Source organism: Protopterus annectens, chromosome 1.part2 (genome assembly GCF_019279795.1).
Source record: "Protopterus annectens isolate FY-2018-M chromosome 1.part2, PAN1.0, whole genome shotgun sequence".
Lineage (NCBI taxonomy): Eukaryota > Metazoa > Chordata > Ceratodontiformes > Protopteridae > Protopterus > Protopterus annectens.
Genome location: NC_056727.1, coordinates 888,171,492 through 888,196,717, shown reverse-complemented (window position 1 = coordinate 888,196,717; position 25,226 = coordinate 888,171,492). Strand labels below are relative to the sequence as shown.

Genomic DNA, 25,226 nt, shown 5'->3' with positions numbered 1-25,226 from the left:
TGCATGCTTTCAGAAAACATTAACTTTTAGCCTTGAAGAAACCAATGTTTTGGCTTTTTATTATTAACTTGTTTCCATGGAAACTTTAAGAGAAAAAATATATTCTGCAGCTGCAGGCTTCTAAACATGAGCTGAAAAATGTATTGCTAAAGGAAAACTTTTATTATATTCAATGTTCTCTTATTTACTTGTTTTGACTTAAGCATGTTATTAGATTAAGCCAGTGGTCTTATTCCAGATATTCAACTATGCAAAAGTAAAACAAAGGATATCGGCTATACATATATTATGATTTGTACTTTTACACTCCATTCTCCACTTTGGTAACCAAAGATTACACCCTATTAATGTAAACATGCTTTTGTCTAGCTTTTTTATTCTCATTTTGCATTGGAATACCTATATTTCTTAATGCAAAAAAAGGAGAGAGAGAGAAAAAAGGCATTTAATTTAGTATCCATCACATAAAAAAACTAAAAATGCTTTACTATAAAATATGCAATTTATATTGTGAAAAGTTTCATAAAAATACTGTCAGTAACATAAATTGTTTTTCTTATAGTCACTTTTTTCCGGCCTCTTCTTCTCCTCTCATTGTCTTTCCAAACGTTAATGACAACTTTTTCTTATACAGCATATTTCACAAATGTGACTGATGGTTTGCAGTCTCACATTTATTCAGTAATTTCCATGATGTTCTTCGTTTTCCATTGCTGCAGTCCTTACTATTGGGTATAGTCCGCATCCAGTCGGCCCGAATACCAGAGTATAAGGCTGGCGTCGGTCAGCTAATAATGCGCATGACGGCGTCATATCCTCAGTCTTTTTGCCTGGTCCGATGCAGAAGCAGTTTTGCGAGTGCAGGTTGGCGTTCTGAAATATTTCGAAACGGGGTTTCAGACCGAATCAGAGTTGGTAAGTACCCGTTGGGGAACATTTTGTTTTTCTTGCCTCAGTATTTAACGGATGTCAGAAAAAGTGAATAACTGTATTTCTTGTGGGAAACAAATACCTCATAGGGATTACCATACATTGTGTATACCTTGTTTGGGGCCTGAGCACGACGTTGTTGGTTGCCGCTCTTGTGCTAGGTTTAACAAACGCACTATTAAGAGGAGGTTAGACTGTGCCAGATTAGTGTTTGGGCGTTGCAATTATAAAATGCCGTCGGATGCTCCGGGCGCCGCTTAAATCCAAGAAAGGGGACAAACAGCGAAGCCTAGGGTTGATGAACCGCGTCCCGGACGTCGGTTCTTTAGGAGGCTCAGTGGAGCCTGAGGTTTTGCCAGGAGTTTCTATGGAGTCTCAGGCAGAAACTTTACTGTTACAGGATGTACCCTCTCAGGAGGCAGGCCAGGCTGAGGGGGCTTCTCAGGTAACTATTCTTCCCTCTCTTCCCAAAGTAGTTAGAGCCTCTCCTTCTGTTGCCAAAACTTCTTTTAGAGGTAGGCCAAGTTCAGCTTCAGTAGGGGGCTCTCCTAGCATTTCGGGTTCTGTACCTAAGAAACATATGCTTAAAATGGCAGAAGATTTGATTACTATGATTAGAGGTTCTATGGGCCCTCCTGATAAGAGGCCTAGGGTGGAACCAGAGTTTGACAGTTTTGAACAGGGTTCAGGGGCTTAGTCTTCTCTTCGCGGAAGATTTGCAGGAGTATCCTCATTATTCTGATTCTGATGTGGATGATGCCACTCCGGCTTCTCCTCCTGAGGATTTTTCATTTTCAGAGACTCTGCATTCCATGAGGGAGCACTTTAAATGGGAAGGCCAGGATTACTCTGATTCCAGGAAGAGGCTTAGGGAATTCTTGTTTTTACCCCAGCATAGGCCCTTAGCTATACCTCCTGTGTTAAATGTGGTGGAAGATGTTTTTGCAGAGGCTTCCCTGAACCCTGATTCTTTGCCTCCTGCTCCTGTTAAACCTGATAGGTACTATAGGGTGCCGCTCATAAGTATTTGTTTAAGAGTCCTAGGCGGACCCAGAAACTGTTTCTCAGGGCCTAAAGGCGTTAAGGCCTCTGTGGTTAAAAATCCTGTTCCCACTGACAAAGAGGCAGGGGCTTTGGATAGGTGCGGTAAGAAAGTGTATACTTCTTCCACCCTAGCCATCAGGGCGTTGAATTGTCAGTTTCACATGCTGAAATATCAAAATTATCTCCTTTCACAATTGAAATCTAAGGTGGATGCTTTGGCGGAAGGTATTGATTGTAAAGAATTGCTGGATTTAGTTTATGTGTCTGAACAAGTGGGCAAGCATTCTTTGCAATGTGGTTTTGATGCTGTGCAGGCCTCTCGAGGGTGGCTGCCACTAGTTCTGTTCTTTTCGCAGGCATGCCTGGTTGAGGGATCAAAATTTGGCTGAGCATGTTAAGACAAGGATTTTGGATGCTCCTTTACAGTCTGATGTGTTGTTTGGTTCACCTGTGGAAGCAGTTTTAAAGAAAATGGAGGACAAAGCTAAGTCTATGCAAACTGTTAAAGATTTTTGCAGGTACAGCCACAAGTTTAGTAGAAATTGGCCTGCTAAGGGTGGACATATCCTGCTTATGATTCCCAGTCTAGGGGTAGGTCTAGGCGTGGTAGGGCAGGGCGGAAGGTTCTTTTAGGCCTAGAACAGGGAGTGCACCTGCTCAGGCTGCTGGTGAGGGCAGGGGGTCAGTCCTTTGTAAACAGACCCAATAACCTGCCTTTTCATCTACCAGTGGATTCACGTCTGGCAGCTCCTTTGGGGAGACGACTGTCTCTTTTCAAAAAAATTGGGATTTAATTACTCAAGACAGATGGGTGTTGGACATCATTCACCACCGGTTACAGATTTTATTTCCATACAATGCGCCCTTTCACAGGCATTCCAGACCTTCCTTCTCCTCAAAGAAGAGAGGCTCACAAGCAAGTTTCTCAGTTACTCCAAATGGGGCCATTCAGCCAGTCCCTGTATCAGAAAGGGGCCTAGGATTTTATTCTCGCATGTTCCTAGTACCAAAGAAGGGGAACACGTGGAGACCGATTTTGGATTTATCTCCTCAACACTTATCTGGACATTCCCAAGTTCAAGATGTTGACGTTACAACAGCTTTTACCCTGCTGGGCAAAGATCACTGGATGGTAACTTTAGATCTCAAGGAAGCTTACCTTCATGTGCCTATCAGGCTAAGTTGCAGTGCTCGAAGTTCTGCCGGTTTCGAGCTGGAGATTCTCATTATCAGTTCTCTGCATTGCCCTTTGGCTTATCTACTGCCCAGAGTATTCACAAAGGTTCTGGCTCCAGTGATAGCTTACTTCAGGCTACAAGGAATTCAAATCTATCCTTATTTAGACGACTGCCTGATTCTGGCTCAAGAAAAGGAAGACCTTCTACAGCATCTGGAATATGTTATAGCAGTGCTAAGATGCCTAGGGTATTCTGTGACCGAAATAAAGTCCAGTCTAGTACCCTCTCAAGACATGTGCTTTCTGGGTGTGAGACTGAATACAGCAGCCCAGATGGCCTTTTTACCCCGGACAAACAAAAGAGTCTATCACTTTACTTCCATCAACTATCTCATCAGTCCGTGCTGACTGCAAAGACAGTCCTTCAAGCATTAGGGTTCATGGCATCTTGTATTCTGGTGCTTCCCAATGCCAAACTGCATATGAGGAAGTTACAATGGTATCTCAAAAATGTATGGACACAGCACTGCCAGGATTTAGACACTGTCATTCAAATAATACCTTGCCTTCAAAGAGAATTTTTGTGGTGGGCTCAGGAATGTCACCTAAACAAGGGACTCTCTGTGACCCGGCCAGAAGTCAGATTTTAACGACAGATGCCTCGGATTTTGCTTGGGGAGCTCATCTAAATGGAAAGTGGATACAAGACAAGTGGCCTGCCAGACTACAGCATCTACATATCAACATGAAGGAGATGTTAGCAGTCCAGTTCGCATTGGCTTTCAAGGAGTTACTTCTTCCAGGGCAGGTGTTGATTCTAACAGACAACACAACTGTCATGTGGTACATCAACAAACAAGGGGGAACACATTCTTATCCTCTATGCAGGCAAGCAATGATTTTATGGGAGACTTGCCACGCTTGCACCTAACTCTTCAGGCAAGGTTTCTGCCAGGAGCACAGAACTCCTTAGCAGATGTGTTGAGCAGACAAATCATGGATCCCCACGAGTGGAAACTGGATCTTCATGTATTTCAGAAATTGACAGTGTCATGGGGAACTCCAGACATAGATCTGTTCGCTTCTCCACTAGACCACCAGCTGCCACAGTTTTGCACAAAGGGTTTCATCACACAGCTTGGAAAGTGGATGCCCTGTCTTTCAGTTGGACAAACCTTCATGTGTATGCCTTTCCACCTCTGCCTCTTCTTCCAAAGGTACTGTTAAAGGTCAGACAGGACAGGCCAAGGATGATTTTGATAGCTCCAGATTGGCCTCGGCAACACTGGTACCCACTACTCTGACGAGTCTGGTAAAGAAGCCTCCATGGCCTTTACCTTTGATTCCACATCTGTTATCCCAGAAACGGTCATCTGCTCAATGTCAAGCTTCACTCTCTTCATCTGACAGCCTGGCATATTCTGTGTTGAAACACAGCAGGTCTCAACTTCCTCAACAAGTTTTGAATGTGATTATGGAAGCTAGAAGACCTAGTACAAGGAAAGTGTGTGAGAAAAATGGAAGAGATTTTTATTTTGGAGTAAAGCAAAGAATTTGGAGATTTCTGAGCCTAATTTGAGTGTGGCTCTTCAATATCTTACTGAGTTACTGGACAAGGGTCTGTCCTTCTCTTCCATTAAGATTCATGCTGCAGCAATCTCAGCTCACTATGATTGTGACCCACCATTGTTTTCGCATCCTTTGTTCAAGCAGTTTCTTAGAGGGGAATATAAGACCCCCACCCTACTCCTGCTTGGGATCTCAATTTTGTGTTGGAAAAACTTACTCTACAACCTTTTGAGCCTGCGGCTACTGCTGAATTGAAATATTTGTCATGGAAGACTGCTTTTTTGTTGGCTATTACTTCTGCGAGAAGGGTGTCTGAGTTGCAGGCCCTTATGGCAGTCGAGCCTTTTTTGATTTTCCATAAGGATAGGGTATCATTACGTACTAATCCTTCCTTTATGCCTAAGGTGGTTTCTAGTGTGACTTTAAACCAAACTATTAATTTGCCTACTTTTTATGCAGACCCCCAAAATAAAGGGGAAAAGATTTTGCATACTTTAGATGTACACAGGCAATTGCGTTATTACTTAAGCAGGACTAAGGATTTTAGGCAGTCTCAGCAGTTGTTTGTTTCTTTTGCTTTAAGTTCGCAGGGCAAACCTGTGTCAAAACAAACTATTTCTAGGTGGATTGGCTTTTGCATTGCATTTTGTTATTCCCATCATGGCAAGGAGATTCCAGCTGGGATTAGGCCTCATTCCACTAGGGCTACTGCCACTTCAACAGCATTTCTACGGGGTGGCAACTAAGGATATTTTGGAAGCAGCTACTTGGAGTTCAGTGCATACTTTCTCTAAGCATTATCACCTTCCTATCTACTCTAAGTCTAGGGCTGGTTTTGCCACAGCTGTTTTGCAAGGCATGTTGTCAGCTCCTGCTTCTTTATGATTTGCCAGCCTCCCTTACCTCTGCTTTGGGATTCACCCAATAGTAAGGACTGCAGCAATGGAAAGCGAAGAACATAGTACAGTTTTGTACCTACCATAAATGTAGATGTTCGAGGATTCCATTGCTGCACTTACCCTCCCTCCTTCCCCTCTGTATTTAGGGGTGTTTTGTAGTAGGCGTTTACATGCTTATATTTTTGTATATATTGTTCATGTTTTGGTGCAGGTATTTTGGGCCTTGTCTTTTTAGGGTCTTCTGACATCTGGGGCAAGAAAAGACTGAGGATATGCGGTCATAGCATTGAGTACCCCTGGCGTGCTGGCGTCAGTCTAATGCGCCGACTGGATGCGGACTATACCCAATAGTAAGGACTGCAGCAATGGAATCCTCGAACATCTACATTTATGGTAGGTACAAAACTGTACTTTGCTGGTCTTCATCCTCTTCATTTCTGTCTCACAATGCCAAATTCTGGTTCACTTCCAACGTACTTGCGATTCTTAGTCAACTCCTAAGCTTTTCTTAACGAGTGAAACCCTTTCCACTGTTCCAAAGGAAAATGCCTGAGAGACAGTCTCTCAGAGTGCTTTATTATCAGAAGAATGATAAGCAGAGCCCCTTTCTGCTTGATGGCCCACATTTTGTTAGACAAACTTTTGTATTTTCTCCTTAGCCTGTTCTGCATAAAAAAAAAAAAAAATAACTTTGATCCTCCAGGAAAAAAATATTCTGAAGACAGGTGGATACAGCAGCTTGAATCTCACGCCTGCCTCTTGACATTCCCTGATTGCTGGAATAAATGTGTTTCTCTAATGCCTGCCTGATGTACAGTAAATAATCATTTTTGACACATGCTGTACTGTCTCCAGCTTTTAATACTTTGACCCTTTTGCCACAGCTTTGTCAGGACCAGCTGTTTCTGTTGGTAAGTTTGTGTCTTTACTAATACAGGTTTTGGCTACTTTCTCATGGCCAGATTTAGATAACGCACAGTGTGTTCCCTTTTAATTAACGATTCCTGCTGTGGAATACCAGGCCAGTTGTTTAGTTGTGCCTTCATAATATTAATAGAGTCTGCTCCTTCTAGATGTTCTTCATCTCACATTGCTGCAGTCATAACCTGTGGGTAGTCCGCTGTCCTCGATCGGCCCGAATACCAAAGAGCTATGCTGGCGTCGGTCATTGTCGCCTAGAGCTGACGTCAGTACGTCGTAGTACATAAGCGCAAGACCGACGCTATATCCTCAGTCTTTCTTGCCGCGTGGTCCGAAGCAGAAGCAGCGTTTGCAAGTGCCGTTCGGCGTTCTGAAATTTTCATTTATCGAGTTTCAGACCGAAGACCAAGTTGGGCTAAGTACCCCATTGGGGAAATCTTTGTTTTTTCTTGCCTCAGTTATCCGGATGTCAGAAAAAGTTAATAATTGCATTTCTTGTGGGAAACAGATACCTCATAAGGATTTTCATTCTTTGTGTATTCCCTGTTTAGGGCCTGAGCACGACGTGGTCGGGTGTCACTTTTGTGCTAGATTTAACAAGCGCACCATTAAACGAAGATTAGACTGTGCCAGGCTTGTTTTTGGGAAAAGGTGTAATTATAACATGCCGTCGGATCCTCTGACGCCCGCTACCGCTAAAAAGCGTAAAGATAAAACTTGTCTAAACCGGATGAGTCGTCTGTTACGGACGCCGGTTCTACGGAGCCTCCGGTTGAACCTGTGGATCCGGCCGGGGATTCGGCTGAATTCCATGGGGAACCTTTACTTTTACAGGAGTTAACCTCTCAGGAGTTAGGCCCGGCTGAGGGTGCTTCTCAGGTGTCTGTAGTTCCATCTTTACAGAAGGTTATTAGGCCTTCTTCTTCAGTGGCTAAAGGCCATGCTAAGGCCAAAACTGGTCATGTTGGCCTGGGTCATAGTTCTAGCTCTCCAGCCCCTGTTCCTAAGAAGCATATGTTAAAAATGGCTGAGGACTTGATTACTTTGATCAGGGGTTCTATGCCCCCCCCAGAGAAGAGGCCTAGGGTGGAGGCAGATTTAGAGGGGATGGATCATTCCTCAGACTACTCTGATTCCTCAGCTGAAGAAATTCAGGATTTTCCTTCTTATTTGGATTCGGATGCAGAGGACTCCTGTCCTTCTGCTTCTCCACCAGAGGATTTTTCTTTTTCTGAGACTTTACATTCCATGAGGGAGCATTTCAAGTGGGAAGGTCAGGATTTTTGATTCTCGGAAGCGGCTCAGGGAATTTTGTTTCTGCCTCAGCATAGGCCCTTGGCTATTCCTCCTGTCTTAGAAGTTGTTCAGGATGTTTTTTCTGAATCTTCCCTTAATCCTGATTCTTTACCTCCTGCCCCTGTTAAGCCAGACAGATATTATAGAGTTCCTGAAGCACATAAGTATTTGTACAAGAGCCCTAGAGCTGATCCGGAAACCATTACTCAAGGTTCGAAGGGTATTAGGGCTTATGTGGCTAAGAATCCAGTTCCTTTGGATAAAGATTCTAGAGCTTTAGATAGATGGGGGAAAAAAGTATACACCTCCTCTACGTTAGCTATGAGGGCTTTGAATTGCCAATTTCATATGCTGAAGTATCAGAATTTCTTGTTAGGTCAATTGAAATCTAAGGTGGATGCTTTATCTGAGGGTATAGAGTGTAAGGAGCTCCAGGAGTTGGTTCATGCATCAGATCAAGCGGGCAAGCATTCTTTGCAGTGTGGTTTCGATGCTCTTCAGGCTGCATCCAGGGTGGGTGCTACAGGTTCAGTTATTCACAGACATGCCTGGCTTAAGGATCAAAATTTGTCAGAGCATGTTAAGGCTCGGATTTTGGATGCTCCTCTTCAATCTGAAGTACTTTTTGGTCCCCCTGTGGAATCGGTTTTGAAAAAGATGGAAGATAAGGCTAAGTCTATGCAGACAGTCAAAGATTTTCTGCAGGTGCAGCCCCCTAAGTTTAGTAGGAATTGGCCTGCTAGAGGATGGTCTTTTCCTTCTTCGGATACTCAGTCTAAGGGCAGGTCTAGGCGTGGTAGAGGCAGAGCTCACGCTCAGGGTTCTTTCAGACCTAGGACTTGGAGTTCTCCTGCACAGTCTTCTGGTGAGGGCAGGGGTCAGCCTTTTCGTAAACAGACCCAATGACCTGTATCTTCTGCTGCCAGACCCTTCTCCACTGGCAGCTCCTCTAGGAGGAAAGTTGGGACTTTTTCAACAAAATTGGCATTTGGTCACCCAGGACAAATGGGTGTTGGATATAATAAATCACGGGTACAAGTTTTATTTTCACACTCTTCCTCCTTTTAAAGGCATGCCGGATGTGCCTCCTCAGCAAAGGATGGAGGCTCAGGAGCAAATTTCTTTACTTTTACAGATGGGGGCAATTCAGGCGGTCCCTCCGTCAGAAGTAGGCCAGGGTTTTTATTCCCGTCTATTCCTAGTGCCAAAGAAAGGAAACACTTGGAGGCCAATTCTGGATTTGTCCATTCTAAATACCTACCTAGACATTCCAAAGTTCAAGATGTTAACATTACAACAACTTCTGCCTCTGCTGGGCAAGGATCACTGGATGGGTAACCCTGGATCTCAAAGAGGCCTATCTTCACATCCCTATCAGACCCAGCTGCAAGGAGATTCCTGAGATTTCGGGCTGGTACTTCTCACTATCAGTTCTCTGCATTGCCCTTTGGTTTATCTACTGTGCCCAGGGTATTCACAAAGGTTCTGGCTCCTGTGATTGCTTTTCCCAGACAGAGAGGAATACAAATTTATCCTTATCTGGAGGATTGCCTGATTCTTGCTCAAAACAAAGACGAGTTACTTCAACACCTCCAGTATGTAATGGCAGTTTTAAGGTGCCTAGGGTATTCTGTGAACGAAATAAAGTCCAGTCTAGTACCCTCTCAGGACATGTGCTTTCTGGGTGTGAGACTGAATACAGCTTCTCAGATGGCATTTCTGACCCCGGACAAACAAAGAACTCTTCATCTATACTTCCAGCAGTTATCAGTAATGTCCAGGCTGACTGCAAGGACAGTCCTTCAAGCCTTGGGGTTCATGGCATCTTGCATTCTAGTTCTTCCCAATGCCAAACTGCATATGAGGAAGCTACAATGGTATCTCAAAAGTGTGTGGACTCAACACTGCCACGGTTTGGACACTGTCATTCGGATTATACCTTGCATCCAGAAGGAATTCTTGTGATGGGCTCAGGAATGTCAACTAAACAAGGGACTCTCTGTGACCCGACCAGAGGCGAGTCAGATCTTAATGACGGATGCCTCGGACTTGGCTTGGGGAGCACACTTCAATGGGAAATGGATAAAGAACGTGTGGCCTCCCAAACTACTACATTTGCATATCAACATGAAGGAGATGTTAGCAGTCCAATTTGCTTTGATGGCCTTCAAGGACCTACTTCAGCCGGGACAGGTGTTGATTCAAACAGACAACACAACAGTCATGTGGTACATCAACAAGCAGGGGGGAACCCATTCCTACCCTCTTTGCAGGCAAGCAATGATTTTGTGGGAGACTGCTCTGAGTTTGCTCTGAGTTTGCAAATCAATCTTCAAGCACGGTTTCTGCCAGGAGCACAGAACTCCCTAGCAGATGTATTGAGCAGGCAAATTGTGGATCCCCACGAGTGGAAACTGGATCCTCAGGTTTTCAAACAATTGACTGTGGCTTGGGGAACTCCAGACATAGATCTGTTCGCTTCTCCACTGAATTTTCAACTACCAAAATTTTGCACAAAGATGTTCCACCCAGATGCTTGGAAAGTGGATGCTCTATCTTTCAGTTGGAACAACCTTCACGTTTATGCTTTTCCTCCTCTGCCTCTTCTCCCCAAGGTACTCTTGAATGTCAGGCGGGACAAGCCTTGCATGATTCTAATAGCACCAGATTGGCCACGTCAGCATTGGTATCCTCTGCTGAGGAGTTTAATCCAGGAGCCTCCTTGGCTTCTGCCACAGGTTCCTCATTTGTTGTCCCAGTCAAACAATCATTTTCTCAATGTTCAGGTGCAGTCCCTGCATCTGACAGCCTGGCGTATTCTGTGATGGAGCGGTGGGGTCTCAGCTTCCTCAACAGGTTTTAGATGTCATTTTGGAAGCCAGGCGGCCTAGCACTAGAAAAGTTTATGCTGATAAATGGAAGAGATTTTTTCTTTGGAGCACTGCAAAGGGTTTTGATGTTTCAGTGCCTAATTTGAGTTTTGCACTACAGTATCTTACTGAATTACTGGACAAGGGTTTGTCATTCTCTTCTGTGAAGGTTCATGCTGCAGCCATTTCTGCTCACTATGATTGTGACCCTCCTTTATTTTCTCATCCTTTGTTCAAACAATTTCTTAGAGGGGCAAAGAATATAAGACCCCCACGTAGAGCTCCTACTCCTTCCTGGGATCTCAATTTTGTTTTGGAGAAACTTACTTTACCTCCTTTTGAACCTGCAGCTACGTCTGAACTGAAGTTTTGTCTTGGAAGACTGCTTTTTGTTGGCCATTACTTCTGCTAGGAGGGTATCTGAATTGCAGGCACTCATGGCAGTTGAACCCTTTTGATATTTCATAAGGATAGAGTTTCTTTGCGAACTAACCCTACTTTTATGCCTAAAGTGATTTCTAATGTGGCCTTGAACCAGTCTATTCATTTGCCTACTTTTTATGCTGATCCCCAAAATAAAGGGGAAAAAGTCTTGCATTCTTTGGATATCCACAGGCAGTTACGTTACTATTTGAGCAGAACTAAGGAGTTCAGACAGACTCAACAGTTATTTGTTTCTTTTGCTTTGAGTTCACAAGGGAAAGCTGTTTCAAAGCAGACTATTTCAAAGTGGATTGGTCATTGTATTGCTTTTTGTTATTCTCATCATGGGAAGGATGTTCCTGCTGGGATCAGACCTCATTCTACTAGGGCTACTGCCACTTCTACTGCTTTTTTGAGGGTGTAGCTACTAAGGATATTTTGGAGGCAGCTACTTGGAGTTCAGTACACACTTTTACTAAGCATTACCATCTCCCTCTTTATTCCAAGTCCAGGGCTGGGTTTGCCACTGCAGTTTTACAGGGCATATTAGCAGCTCCTAATGCTTTTTAGTTTGCCAGCCTCCCTTTTCCTTTGCTTTGGGATTCTACCCACAGGTTATGACTGCAGCAATGTGAGACGAAGAACATAGTACAGTTTTGTACCTACCATAAATGTAGATGTTCGAGGATCTACATTGCTGCAGTCCAATTATCCCTCCCTCCTTCCCCTCTATAGTTGGTAACTGGCTGGGTTTTTTATTAGGTTTATCCCTGTCTCCACACTGGTAGTTGTTGGGCCTTTACTTTTTTGGCTCTGGCCTTCTTTCACTCTTAGGCCTTCTGACATCTGGGGCAAGAAAGACTGAGGATATGGCGTCGGTCTTGCGCTTATGTACTACGACGTACTGACGTCAGCTCTAGGTGACAATGACCGACGCCAGCCTAGCTCTTTGGTATTCGGGCCGATCGAGGACAGCGGACTACCCACAGGTTATGACTGCAGCAATGTAGATCCTCGAACATCTACATTTATGGTAGGTACAAAACTGTACTTTTCTCTGATACAGCAGAAAATCTCAAGAGCTTCCCTACATGCTCTGTCTTCTAATTCTACCACTTTTAAACACGTCTTCTTGAACAGTCTCTTACTCGGCTAACCTTTTCTTCATTTTGACTTTTTATTTTTGCATTTTTATCAGTTCATCAGAATGTGTTTAAAGTTTCTCTTTTTTTCCACCCATTTATTTGAATTGATGTACTCCTTCAACTTTGTTTATTTTTTATTTGCTCTGAGCACATTTTACTTATTTTTGCCTCTAGATTACTGGAAGCCATTTCTTGCACAAACACTGGAGCTTGAATTGTTTTTGCTGAACAGCTGCAGGATGCTTCCCTGTCAGTGTTCTCTCTTCATCTTTTCTAGTTAATTTTCTTTCTGGCTGTCTTAGTTTTATCTTTGCTGGCATCAAGACAGTGTACTACATGATTCCTTACAGAATGGATGTACTCATACAAGATCAAGGATGTTTAATATTTCCATACCCCAATCAACTTCAACTGACGGCCTAGATGATATGGTCTTACTTTCCTTTAGATGGCTGTTTACGGAGGACATGCAGGTACTAATGGATGCCTAGAAAGTCTGCTACTAGAAAGTAGTATATTGACAAATGGAAAATGTTTTCTACTTGTTGCCAGCAACAAAACCAGCACCCATTTTGGGGCTAGTTGTTCTTTGGTTTTACAGTATTTGTGTGAGTTAGTTTCTTATGGCCTTTCTTACTCCTCCATCAGTGTTAATATGTTGGCCATTTCAGCATGTCTGCCCATGGTTCCTCCTTCCTTCCTTCCAGTTGAAGCTGGAAAAGATTTTGGTATCGCCTAACTATTGCCACTTTTGGAGCAAGGGACCTGCAGTGAATTCCATGGTGGTAGTGGTAGCATGCACCAAGAAAATGCTTTCTAAAGAGATCTCCACTCTCCATATCCTTAACAGGGAATTCAGGGCAGTGGACAGGCTTGGGAGGTGGATATATGCTTCAGCGACCTTCATTCTCTGAGTGCTACACTGCCTGGCTTATGTAACATGCTTCTAGAGGGATTTGACTAAAGAGCTATCCAAATCCCTCCCTGGGTCCTTATCTGGTGAGGAGAAGAAATTTTATTGCCATGCAGTTGAATACTCTACAGTCCTTGTCGAATGTGCCAATGCACCTTATTTTAACCATGGCAGATGGCATGTTTAGAGCAGCAAGCACCAGCGCAAATGTCAGATGACATTCCTGGATGCATCTCCGTGACTTTAACAATACTTGCTAAGATGGATCCATCCTTTTTGGACCTAAAGTGAAAGAGATGCTGTTCAAAAAGCAAACAGGAGGGCAAAACCCTGTCTTTTAATAGAATATGGTTGTCTACCTTCCAGAGGACCTTTTCCAGAAACCAGAAGGGAGGAAAGAAACTGTGGCTCTGCAAATCTGAAGTTTTTGCATGCAGTGCTTCTGGTGATAGCCCCCCCCCACCACCACCCAAAGAAGAGAGGGAGGAAACAGTCATATTGGTCATCGTGTCCAGAGCAGTGGTGGTCTACAGAACCAAGGCTTTCAGGGTCATTTCTTCAGTATGCCTTTCCAGTGATCCTGAGTGGTTGCCTTGACTGCCACACTCTGGAGGCAGTTGGGAAACGCACCCTAACTTGTAAATCCATCACCTGAGGTTTTTGGGTGCAGAGGATCATATCCAGAGTTTACATGATTCCCTTTCTCTCTCTCAGCCCCCATACTCAAGGAAACTTCCTGATGTGCCACTGTCTTAATGGAAGGCAGCAACACCAGGAAAAAAGACAAGCGAGTCCCACCAGACCAAGGATCCAGAGTTTATTCAAGGATGTTCTTCATGTTTCACTGTTGCAGTCATTACATTTGGGTTATCTGCTTGCAGTAGCCCTCAGTCAGCCTGATTAACAAAGTCTTGGGTCCTGCGTCGGTTGCCGTCCCTTCTTCCATTACGTCAGGGGTATAAAACATGCAGCCGATGCCATTACACCAGTCTTTCTTGCCGTGTGGTGCCCGAAGCAGAAGCAGTTCACAAGTGCCGGTCGGCCGACTGCTGAAATTTTCGTTTTAGAGTTTCAGAACCGAAGTCTTCAACTAAAGCTAAGCACACCTTTGGGGAAACTTTTTCTTGCTTCTTACCGATGTCAGTAAAGTTAATAATTGCATTACTTGTGGAAAGCAAATACCTAGTAAAGATTTTCATTCATACTGTATTCCTTGCCTAGGCCCTGACCATAATGTGCCTTGATGTCGGTTTTGTGCTTTATTTAAACAACGCACTATCCGTTGTCGGTATATTTTCGCTTCTGAATATTTCGGTTCTCTGTTTAATTATCCAGAAATGTTATCGGTTAGCCTTCCGACTACAGGGATTCTGAAAAATTGCAAAGATAAAGACAGAGACAGGGCGCCGAGGTTCAAAGCTGCCGACGACGCTTCTCCTAAGCCAGTCACCAGTTTGCCGGTACTCAGTGAGGCGGTTTCGCAGCCCCTGATACCCGCTACTTTTGACTCACAGGCCTCTATTGAGACCCATTTGGAGTCCAGTATGCCACGAGATGCTTCAACTGTGGAACCTGTGGATGTCTCTACCTTGGATGAGTCCGGAGCCGCTGTGCAGGCACCGGCTTCTGAGGGTGTATTCAGGCCTACGGACTTGCATATTAAACCAACGCCTCCTTCTTCATTTAGACCAAAATCTCGAACCATGACTATGAAACTGACACCCAGGCAACATGCTCAGGCTTCTATGCCTAAAAAACAAATGATAAGAATGGCTAAAGATCTTATAACTCTAATCGGGGGAAGCCAACCTCCTCCTTTAAGAGACCCAGGACTGAAGTTATTTATGAAGCTATTTATGAATCTTCTGAACAGGATTCTGATTTTTCTGATTCTTCTGATGATCTGGATTTGCCCTTATCTACTTATGAGAATTCTGATGCAGAGGACTCTATTCCCTCTGCTTCCCCTCCAGAGGATTTTTCTTTTGGTGAAACCTTACATACTCTATGGGAGCATTTCCACTGGGAAAGCCAAGATTTTTCTGATTCAAAAAAGAGGCTTGGGTATTTCTTACTCCTGCCTCAGCATAGGCCGTTAGCTATTCCTCCTGTACTAGACATTGTTGATGATGCTTTCTCAGAATCTAATTTGGCCCCTGATTCCTTGCCTCCTGCTCCCAGAAAACCTGACAGATATTACAGGGTTCCTGATTCTCACAAATTCCTTTTTAAAAATCCTATTGCGGATCCAGAGACTATTTCACAGGGACCCAAAGGCATTAAGGCTTCTACTGCTAAAAATCCTATCCTCTCAGATAGAGACGGCGCCGGATAGATGGGGTAAGAAAGTTTACACTTCTGCAACCTTGGCCACTAGGGCTTTAAACTGACAGTTTCATATGTTAAAGTATCAACAACACGTTATTGGATTGCTTAAACAGAAAATGATGTTAATTCCTGACTACGCTGAAAATAAAGAATTACAGGATTTAATGCATTCTGCTGAACAGGTTGGAAAACGTACTTTGCAATGTGGATTTGATTCATTAGAGGCCTCTTGCAGGGCTGCTGTTGCTAGGTCTGTGCTCAGAAGGCATGCTTGGCTTAAGGAGCAATCTTTACCTGATCATGTTCAAGCTAAATTGTTGGATGCTCCCTTAAATCAGGACCACCTGTTTGGCAACAAGGCTGAGGAAGTTCTTAAAAGACGGAAGATAAAGCTAAATCTATGCAGACTGTTAAGGATTTCTTACAAGTTCAGCCTCCTAGATTAAGTAGGCACTGGCCCTCTAAAAATTGGTCCTTTCCAGCCCCCTCCAGGTCTTCTCAAGCCAAACTCAGACACAGCAGAAACCCCAGATTTCAGTCCCAAGGACACACAAGATTAGGCAGTGGGGAGTTTCCGCACCCAAACCTGGGAGCAGCAAGACTCCCCCCTATGGAAAACCGTCTCAATGACTTGCTTTTAATACTTCCAAGCACTTCCTAACTGAATGTTCCTTTAGGCGGAAAGATTGGTCTGCAGGCCAAAAACTGGGAACTCATTACCCAGGACAAATGGGTTTTAAATATAGTGTCCCAAGGATACAGATTTCATTTCCACATGTTACCAACACCAAGTGGGTGGTCAGATCTACCCCCAAATTAGTGGACAGAGGCCCAAAATCAGATACTCTCTCTCTTAAACATGGGGGCTATTCATTTGGTACCAGAAGAGGAAAAGGGACAAGGTTTCTATTTGTGACTTTTCCTGGTACCCAGAAAAGGCAATACATGGCATCCTATCCTGGACCTTTCTATTCTAAACACCTTTCTGGTGATTCCAAAATTCAAAATGCTGACTGTCTTCACCAGCTACTTCCTATACTAGGCAAGGACTCATGGTTGGCAACACTGGACTTAAAAGAAGCCTACCTGCACATCCCTATCAGGGAGTCTTGCAGAAGATACCTATGCTTCAAACCAGGAGGCTACATGCACTATCAGTTCTCTGCACTGCCCTTTGGCTTGTCTACTGTGCCCAGGGTATTCACAAAGTGCCTAGCTCTAGTTATTGCATTTTACAGGCAAACAAATATTCAAATATACCCATACCTGGACGATTGTCTAATTCAGGCAGAAAGCAAGGACATTCTCCTCAATTATCTGGCCTTTGTTCAAAGGGTACTGACTTGTCTGGGGTTCACCATAAATGAAAAGAAATCCCACTTGGTACCCTGTCAACAAATTATGTTCCTGGGAGTAAGCTTGAATACAACTTCCCAGATGGCTTTCCTCACGCCAGAGAAACGGTTACATTTGACAACTTACTTCACCAGAACAGGGGACTACCATTCACGTTACCCCCTGCCAAACAAATCTTAACAGATGCATCAGACTATGCATGGGGGGCTCACCTTGCAGGGAAGTGCATTCAGGGCACCTGGAACCCAAATCAAATGCACCTGCACATAAATCAAAAGGAAATGTTATCTGTACAGAATGCTCTAACAGCCTTCAAGGTGCACATTCTTCCAGGACAACTAATGGTAAAGACAGACAACACCACTGTCATGTGGTATATAAACAAGCAGGGGGGGTACACATTCTTACCCCCTCTGCAGGCTAGCCATAGCATTGTGGAACACAGCCTTGAGCTGCCAAGTGAATCTACAAGTTCAATTCCTGCCAGGAAAACTAAATACACTGGCAGACGGACTAAGCAGAAACCTCATGGATCCACACAAGTGGAAACTGGAAGCAAGGATTTTCAACATGTGGGAGTCCAGATATAGAACTGTTTGCCTCCCCCCAGAACCATCAACTGGACAGATTTTGCATAAGGATTTCCCACAAGCAAGCTTGGAAAGTGGATGCTCTATCCTTTATCAGTTTATGCCTTTCCTCCTCTGCCTCTGATCTCCAAGGTACTACTAAAGATCAAACGGGACAAGCCAAGGACGATTTTAATTGCACCAGATTGGCCTCGCCAACACTGGTACCCACTCTTGTGCTGTGTCCCGCTTGGCTCCATGGCACCTGCCTCAGACTCCTTCCCTGTTGTCTCAGCAGGAGAACATGATTCTGCACCCTCAGCTGCAAACCCTGAACATAGCAGCCTGGCTAATTACCTAATCTCTCCTTTACCATCAATCAGTAAATCAGTGATGGATATCATTTTAGAGGCAAGGAGGCCTAGTAATAGAAAATCTTATGCTGCAAAATGGAAAAGATTCTGTGCTTGGACCCAATCTCAAGGAATGAACGCAGCAGTGCCTAATTTACCTCAGATTCTATAATACTTAACTGAGATGCTTCATAATGGCTTGTCTTTTTCCTCCATCAAAATTCATGCCTCAGCCATTTCAGCTCATTATACCACAGAGCCTCCCCTCTTCTCTCACCCACTGCTCAAGCAGTTCCTCAGAGGGGCCAGAAATCTAAAGCCACCCAGGAGAGCTCCAACTCCAGCCTGGGATCTTAACTTTGTCTTGGAGAAACTCACTCTTCCTCCTTTCAAGCCACTTGCTACTGCAGATTTAAAATTTCTTTCCTGGAAAACAGCTTTCCTTTTGGCAATCATGTCTGCAAAAAGGGTGTCTGAATTGCAGGCTCTTATGGCAGTGGAACCCTTTCATCATCTTTCATGCGGACAGGGTGTGTCCCTCAGAACCAATCCCTCCTTCATTTTCACGGTGGTATCCAGTGTGGCTCTTACTCAGTCCATTCATTTGCCTACCTTTTTTCCTAACCCACAGAACAAAGGGAAACCATACTGCACTCTTTAGATGCGCACAGACAACTTAGATTCTACTTGGCAGGACTAAACCTCAAAGGAAATCTGAACAACTACTGATGGGATTTGCTGCAGGGACAGAGGGGAAAGCTATTTCAAAACAAACCATTTCAAAATGGAGAGGCCACTGCATTCATTTCTGCTATAAGCACCATGGAAAACCTATCCCACAAGGCATCAGACCCCATTCAACCAGGGCTGCATCTACCTCTACAGCCTTTCTCAGGGGTGTCCCTAATAGGGACATGTTAGAAGCTGCTACCTGGAGTTCTGTACATACTTTCACCAAGCATTACCATTTGCCAGTTTTTACTAAATCCAGGGCTGGTTTTGCCACTGCAGTCTTGCAGGGCCTTATAACTGGTCCTAATTCTATTTAAATTCCTCCTCCCAACCTTAGCTTTGGGAATCTACCCAAATGTAATGACTGCAACAGTGAAACACAAAGAACATAGTACAGTTGTGTACACTTACCATAAATGTAGATGTTCAAGTGTATGCACTGTTTCAGTCCTGGTTACGCTCCCTCCACCCACCCTTTTCTTCCTTTGACTATACCTTTACTCTCACTTACACCAAAAAGCTTTTAGAGCATAGTATTTGCTTTTCTGTTGGAGGTATGTCCTTGTATTTATAGATTTAATTGCTTCCCATTAGAGGGGCATCTGACATCTGGGGCAAGAAAAACTGATGTAATGGCATCGGCTGCATGTTTTATACCCCTGACGACCTGACGTAATGGAAGAAGGGACAGCAACCGACGCAGGACCCACGATTTTGTTAATCAGGCTGACTGAGGACTACTGCAAGCAGATAACCCAAATGTAATGACTGCAACAGTGAATACACTCGAACATCTACATTTAGAGTAAGTGTATACACAACTGTACTTTCTTTCTGGTGTCAAAGAAAAACAGGGACCTCAGTCCTTTGTACCAGTACGTGAAAGAGATGAAATTCCAGGTGGTCACAGTACAGTCCATCCTGCTATTGTTGAGGAATGAAGACTGGGTGTTCTCGATAGATCTCCAGGAAGCATACTACTACATAAAGATGGACAGATGCTCCAGAAGGTTTCTCCACTTCTGGCTGGGATCCATTCACTTCCAATTCAGAGTCCTGCCTTTTGGTTTCGCCACCCCCCCCCCCCAAGGTATTTACCAAGAATGACCTCTACAGTAGTTTCTTTCTTCAAGTATGGAACCCCTTGCCCCATCTTTGCCCACAACTAGGGATAACTGTCAACACAGACAAGTCCAAACTTCAACCTGTTCAGTTTATTTATTATTCATTTATTGACATTTGTTTACGGTGAAAAGCTCCAATATCAAAAGTTTTATATAAAACAAAATATTATAGTAGAGTTTTACTTTATAAATTTTTACATGAGGATGTCACTTTGCAATGCATTATACAAGTATTAGAAAATGTACATAAAAGAGAAGGATGAATTAGAGCTACAGTTGAGCATATGGAATTTGCAGGTGTGAATTTTGATTTAGAAATGGTTTATTACTTTGTGTAGAAAGAGTAAAAAAATAGACATTTGTCAATAGTATTATAGAGTAGAAGAAAGGAAGTAAGATGGCTGAGAGTAGAAAAGGCGGAGTGGTTGGAAGGAGAAAGAGCTGTAAGGAAAACTTAAGTGAGAGAGAGAGAGTAAAGAATGTGGGGTATAAACTATAAGGGAAAGTTTACAAAGATTGTAGACTGGGTAGGATAGGATATAGTAATTGAAGCCATATAATTCATTTGAGCACACCTAGATACAGAGTTGCGGCTAGTCAGACTGCAGGAGTTTAGGTTTGCCATACTTGAACAACAGGTGGTAGTAGCACTCTCCTGTTAGAAAACCCCAGCCAGGTTGATTTTGCAACTTCTTGGCTAGATGGCAGATGCTATTACTCTAGTTCTCCTAGCCAGATTTTGTTTGAGGGTGCTCCAATGGACCCTTGCAGTTTATTGATCAGTGAGATGTCAGTCCGTGAGTTTTCCAGTGTCCCTCATGAGAATTTGCAAACCTCATATTTAGTGGTGGCTAGAATCTCTAGTTGTATCTCAGGGTCAACCCTTTGTTCTCTTCTCTCCCCAGGCTACAGTGACCACAGACTCTTCTCAACTGGGGTGGGGATGCATTTTTGGGAATGACTAAGGCATGTGGCCCCCTTCAGAGGCCAGTCTTCAGTTCGGTGTTGTGGAGCTGAGAGCATTCTTCCTAGCACTGCGGACCTTTCAGGACTTCCTCCCCAAGGGTATGATCTCTATCTAGATGGACAATATTTCGGTAGTCTGGTACAATAATGAACAGGGAAGAACATATTCTTATCCACTCTGTCAAGAGGCCATAAGGGTTTGACAGCAAGCAATATTTTCTCAACACTTTCTGATTAGCAGCACACATACTGGGGAAGTTCAGTGTATTGGCAGACAGGTTGAGCAGGTCTACCCTCCTTCCTCACAAGTGCGCCCTCAAACAGTGGTGGATTAGATTTTTAGCTGCTGAGGCCAACCACACTGCAATCTTTTTGCTTCCCCTGCCAACATCAAATGCAGCAGGTATTTTGCTCTAATCCCCCAAGAGGGTGTCCCCAAGGGATGCTGTAACTCACAATTGGCCCCCAGTTTCCTTTATGTCTGCCTGCCCACACATCTTATTCCAATGTTTCTGCAGAAAGCACAGTGGAGCAAGGCTACAGTGATCCTCATTGCGCCTTTCTGGCCTTGACAAGAGTTGGGTCCCCTTCCTCTGGTCTAATCTCATTCGCCCTTTGTGAGTACCGGACCCTGCTCCAGATTTTCTCTCTCGCTTCCAGGAAGTTTCACCTGGGGATAGAAGCCCTCACACTGACCACATAGTTTCTCCAGTTCCAATGATAGTTAGACAGTCCAGGCTGTAGTTCCAATTTGTACACATTCTGACTTCCGCACAGAAACCTTCATCCAGGAAGATTTACAGAATTAAATAGAAAATATTTTCAGTCTTGGCTTCTAGTAGGAATTTGAGTACTTGTTTTCAGCCCATCTTCCATCTATCTTCGATTTTCTACTTATGTGTTTCACAGTGTCTTTAGTTACGCTACCATCAAGGTTCAGTTGGCTGGTATTTCCAGCTTTCACGTTGAGGAAAATCAGTCACCCATTTCTTTAACAAAATTGTCTTAAGGCCTTCTTAATCAGCACCTTTCTACTGTGGCACCTCCTTAGAAATCCTGTTTCCCCTTGGGATATCCAGGCTTTGAGACCCCCTTTTGAACTTGCAGTGACAGTTATGCCCCTTCTTGTAAAATTCCTTACTTAGTTTTCCACAGTGATAGAATCACTTTGAGAACAAACCCATTCTTTCTCCCTAAAGTGGCTTCTGAATCATCACTCAGCCAATCTGTCATCCTTCCTGTTTTCTTCGCATGTTTTGCCAGTAGAGTACATGCTACACTTTTGGGAGGTGCATCGTCAACTCTGGTCATACAGAGGATGTCAGGAACACCAACCATTTTATTTTTTTCCTCAGCAAAATTTGATAAAAGAGTATCTAAGATGCCTATTTCTTGTTGGCTATCTGAATGTATTTTCCATGTCTCCAAGGAGAAAAGATTGTCCTTGTTTGAATTTCTTAAGGCTCGTTCTTTCAGGTCAGTTACTACTTTCACTGCCTTTTTCTTCAAAGTCCCAATGGATGAAATTTGTGCTGCAGCTATTTAGTCGAATGTCCATACCCTCATAGCTCACTACAAGTTGGACTTACAGTCCACATCTAGAGCTTCAGCAGTTCTCAGGAATATCCGTCTAGGAGTCCTCCCATGATTTATGCTAGCTGGGGACTCCATCCCATCCTTTGAGAATGGACAGAAGAGGTATCGTATATGAAAGTTGTGTATAGCATAGCAATAGATCTATGCTGTCTGCTTCATTTTCCTTTGTTTCAAGAGTGACCACATTAATAGTCCCAATGACTTGGTCATGTACTCTTCATACCATAGATTAGGAATTCATCTTTTAATGTGTTTGCTTAGGATAACACTGTATTAATTTTATTATAGGATATGGGCAAACTCTATCTGAGGTACTTTGCTAACTAAAGAGGATTATGGGTGAGAGGAGGAGCCAAAGCCTTGGATCCAGAGTCTGAGAGTGGTTGAAGTTGTATCCTAGTTAGATTCTGTAACCCATCCATTCAAGAATGAATGAAACACACAACATGGATCTGTCTTTCTGCTAAGTACATAATTTTCATTTGCATGCTTTTACATCCATTTCTTGAACACATAACCTGGTTATGATTACACACCCAGTTGAAATCATTTTTATTATGAAAAACTTTAATCTGCTGCATAGTGAAAGTCTACAGCAGCAATGTATTTCCGTGTTACTTATTTCATCCTCTTTTCTGGACTCTGCCTCCGCTACTCCATTTGGGATCAGCAGATTGATAGACCTCCTTAGCCACAGATACATGCTTCAAACATACAGTGCACATAACTTGTTGCCTAAATATGATATTTGAATTTGACTCTATTCAAAAATTCATTATTTCTCTGCTTTATTGCATATCTATCAATGCTGTTGAATTTCTTACTTGAACTTCTTTTGTTCTGTATATAAACCACAAGTTGCTTTGTATATAAATTACTGCTATATGTATTGTATTGTTTCTGTAGTATATTGTATTATACAATGTGGAGCTTTTCTCCATGAGTCTCTGCTGAAAACAGCTCCCTGGCCCAGTCGGACAGTACCTGGTTAACAAGCAAAATAAATAAATAAAATAAATCTAATAACTTGCCTATTACTGTGAAGCTAGGCAGTCTTTGCTTTCTAGTGATAAAGTGCCACATATCGTAAACATTCAGCTAATCACTACTTGGAATCTGTAGCCTGCATGCTTAACTGCTAGTCCACATAAATATTCTTAGATTGTAGTATTTCAAGGATGTGACATTGTATAGCTTAATCGTTTTCTTTGTTTTCATGTAGTAGGCTTCTCTTTTTTTCACATGCTATTGGGTTCCATTTTGTTATTTTAGTACATCACTCCTTGTTGTCTATACTTTTTGTTTAAGAGTTTGTATTTGTAGATTGAAATACATTGAAGCCTTCGCACAAGACTAATCGAAGCACATTATGCATATGTGTGTAAAAAAAAAAAAAAAAGTTAAAAGCAGGTTGTAGTTCTGTTTAAACAAGGTAGGTAACATTTTTTTCCTTCTCTCACAGGTGCTTACTGTTACTGGCAGTATGATATTCATAAGGAAGAACTGGAAGTTGAACCCAAGTCGTAATTCTGGAATTAGACATGTTGGAGACTGGATGAGATTCTTGGGAGCTGTAACTTTGCTCTGCTTTTGTAGCTGTTTGAGTACTGCATCCCCTGGATCAGGTAGTTTCTGCTGGACTAATTTCAGCATAATTTAAATCTGAAGTGATGATATATGGCCATCCGAAAAGAAAAAGAAACATTCCTGTTGGTGCTGATCGGAGAATGTACATATATTTGTTGTTAACTCACATAATTCTTTGAAATGTTTCTTCAGTGTAATGTTGGACTGTTTTTAAGAAGGTCAACCGGTTGCACTCATCTAATTTTAAGAAATTTTTGAAGCATTTTTACTGTAAAGAAAACATATGATTTATTCCTCTTGTTAAAAATGCTGTATGTGTTTTGTTGGTTTGTATAATACAAAGGATTTCACAAGTATGTCCTCCCTCTCCAAATCTGTGTTAAAACTGCTAAATATCACTGTAAAAGCTGGCCATACATTTTCAGCAGATCCCAATGAACTTGTCAAACTCAGTGCTGAGGGTCAGAATGTCAGTGCAGATGTTCTTCGTGTTTCACTATTGCAGTCATTACATTTGGGTAATCCTGCTGGCAGGTTGCCCTCAGTCGGCCTGAATTCCAAAGTCTTGGGTCCTGCGTTTGCTACTGTCACCCCTTCCCTGACGTCAGGTCGTCAGGGGTATAAAAGAAGTGGCCAACGCCATTTTCTTCAGTCTTTCTTTGCCGCGTGGTGCCCGAAGCAGAAGCAGTTTTCAAGTGACGGTCGGCCGACTCCTGAGATTTTCTTGTTCGAATTTCAGATCTGAAGTCTTCAATAAAGCCAAGTACCCCGTTGGGGAAACTTTTTTTCTTGCTCCAGACCGAAGTCAGAAAAAGTAAATAATTGTATTTCTTGTGGAAAGCAAATACCTCATAAGGACTTTCATTCTTACTGTATTCCTTGCTTAGGCCCTGATCACAACGTTTCTGGTTGTCGGTTTTGTGCTAGATTTAACCAATGCACTATTAAGCGTCGGTATGATTTTGCTTTAAACTATTTTGTACGCCGGTTTAATTATCCAGAAATGTCATCGGATAGCCATCCGACTACCGAAGTTCACAAAAAACGCAAAGAAAAAGAGAGAGATTAACAACTGAGGTCCAAAACCGACTACGAAGCTTCTCCTAAGCCAGTCGCCGGTTCTCAGTGAAGCACTTTCGCAGCCTCTGACGCCCGCTACTTTAGAATCGCAGGCAGCTACCGACTCCCACGTGGAGTCGGCCATGCCGCTGGAAACTCAAGGTATTGGAGCCGCGGATACTATTCCCTCAGATGGGTCTGGAGCCGCTGAGCAGGCACCGGCTTCTGAGGGTGTTTTCAGACCTAAATATCTTTACATTAAACCGACTTCAGCTTCAAAGGCAAAGACTAAAGCACCTTCTAAAGCAAAGTAACAATCTCAAGAGCCACGTGGACAGGCCTCTATGCCCAAAAAACAGATGCTCAAAA

The 25,226-nt window shown here is 43.2% G+C and overlaps 1 protein-coding gene across 2 annotated transcripts in view; it reads left to right on the top strand.

The window, feature by feature from the left end:
- KIAA0319L (KIAA0319 like) overlaps positions 1-25,226 on the top strand; it is a 1,767,873-nt gene that overhangs the window by 143,798 nt on the left and 1,598,849 nt on the right. For both annotated transcript variants that reach the window (XM_044059462.1, XM_044059468.1), the window contains exon 2: positions 23,674-23,836. In XM_044059462.1, coding sequence (XP_043915397.1) covers positions 23,674-23,836 — 163 coding nt within the window. The remainder of the gene's footprint in view (positions 1-23,673; positions 23,837-25,226) is intronic.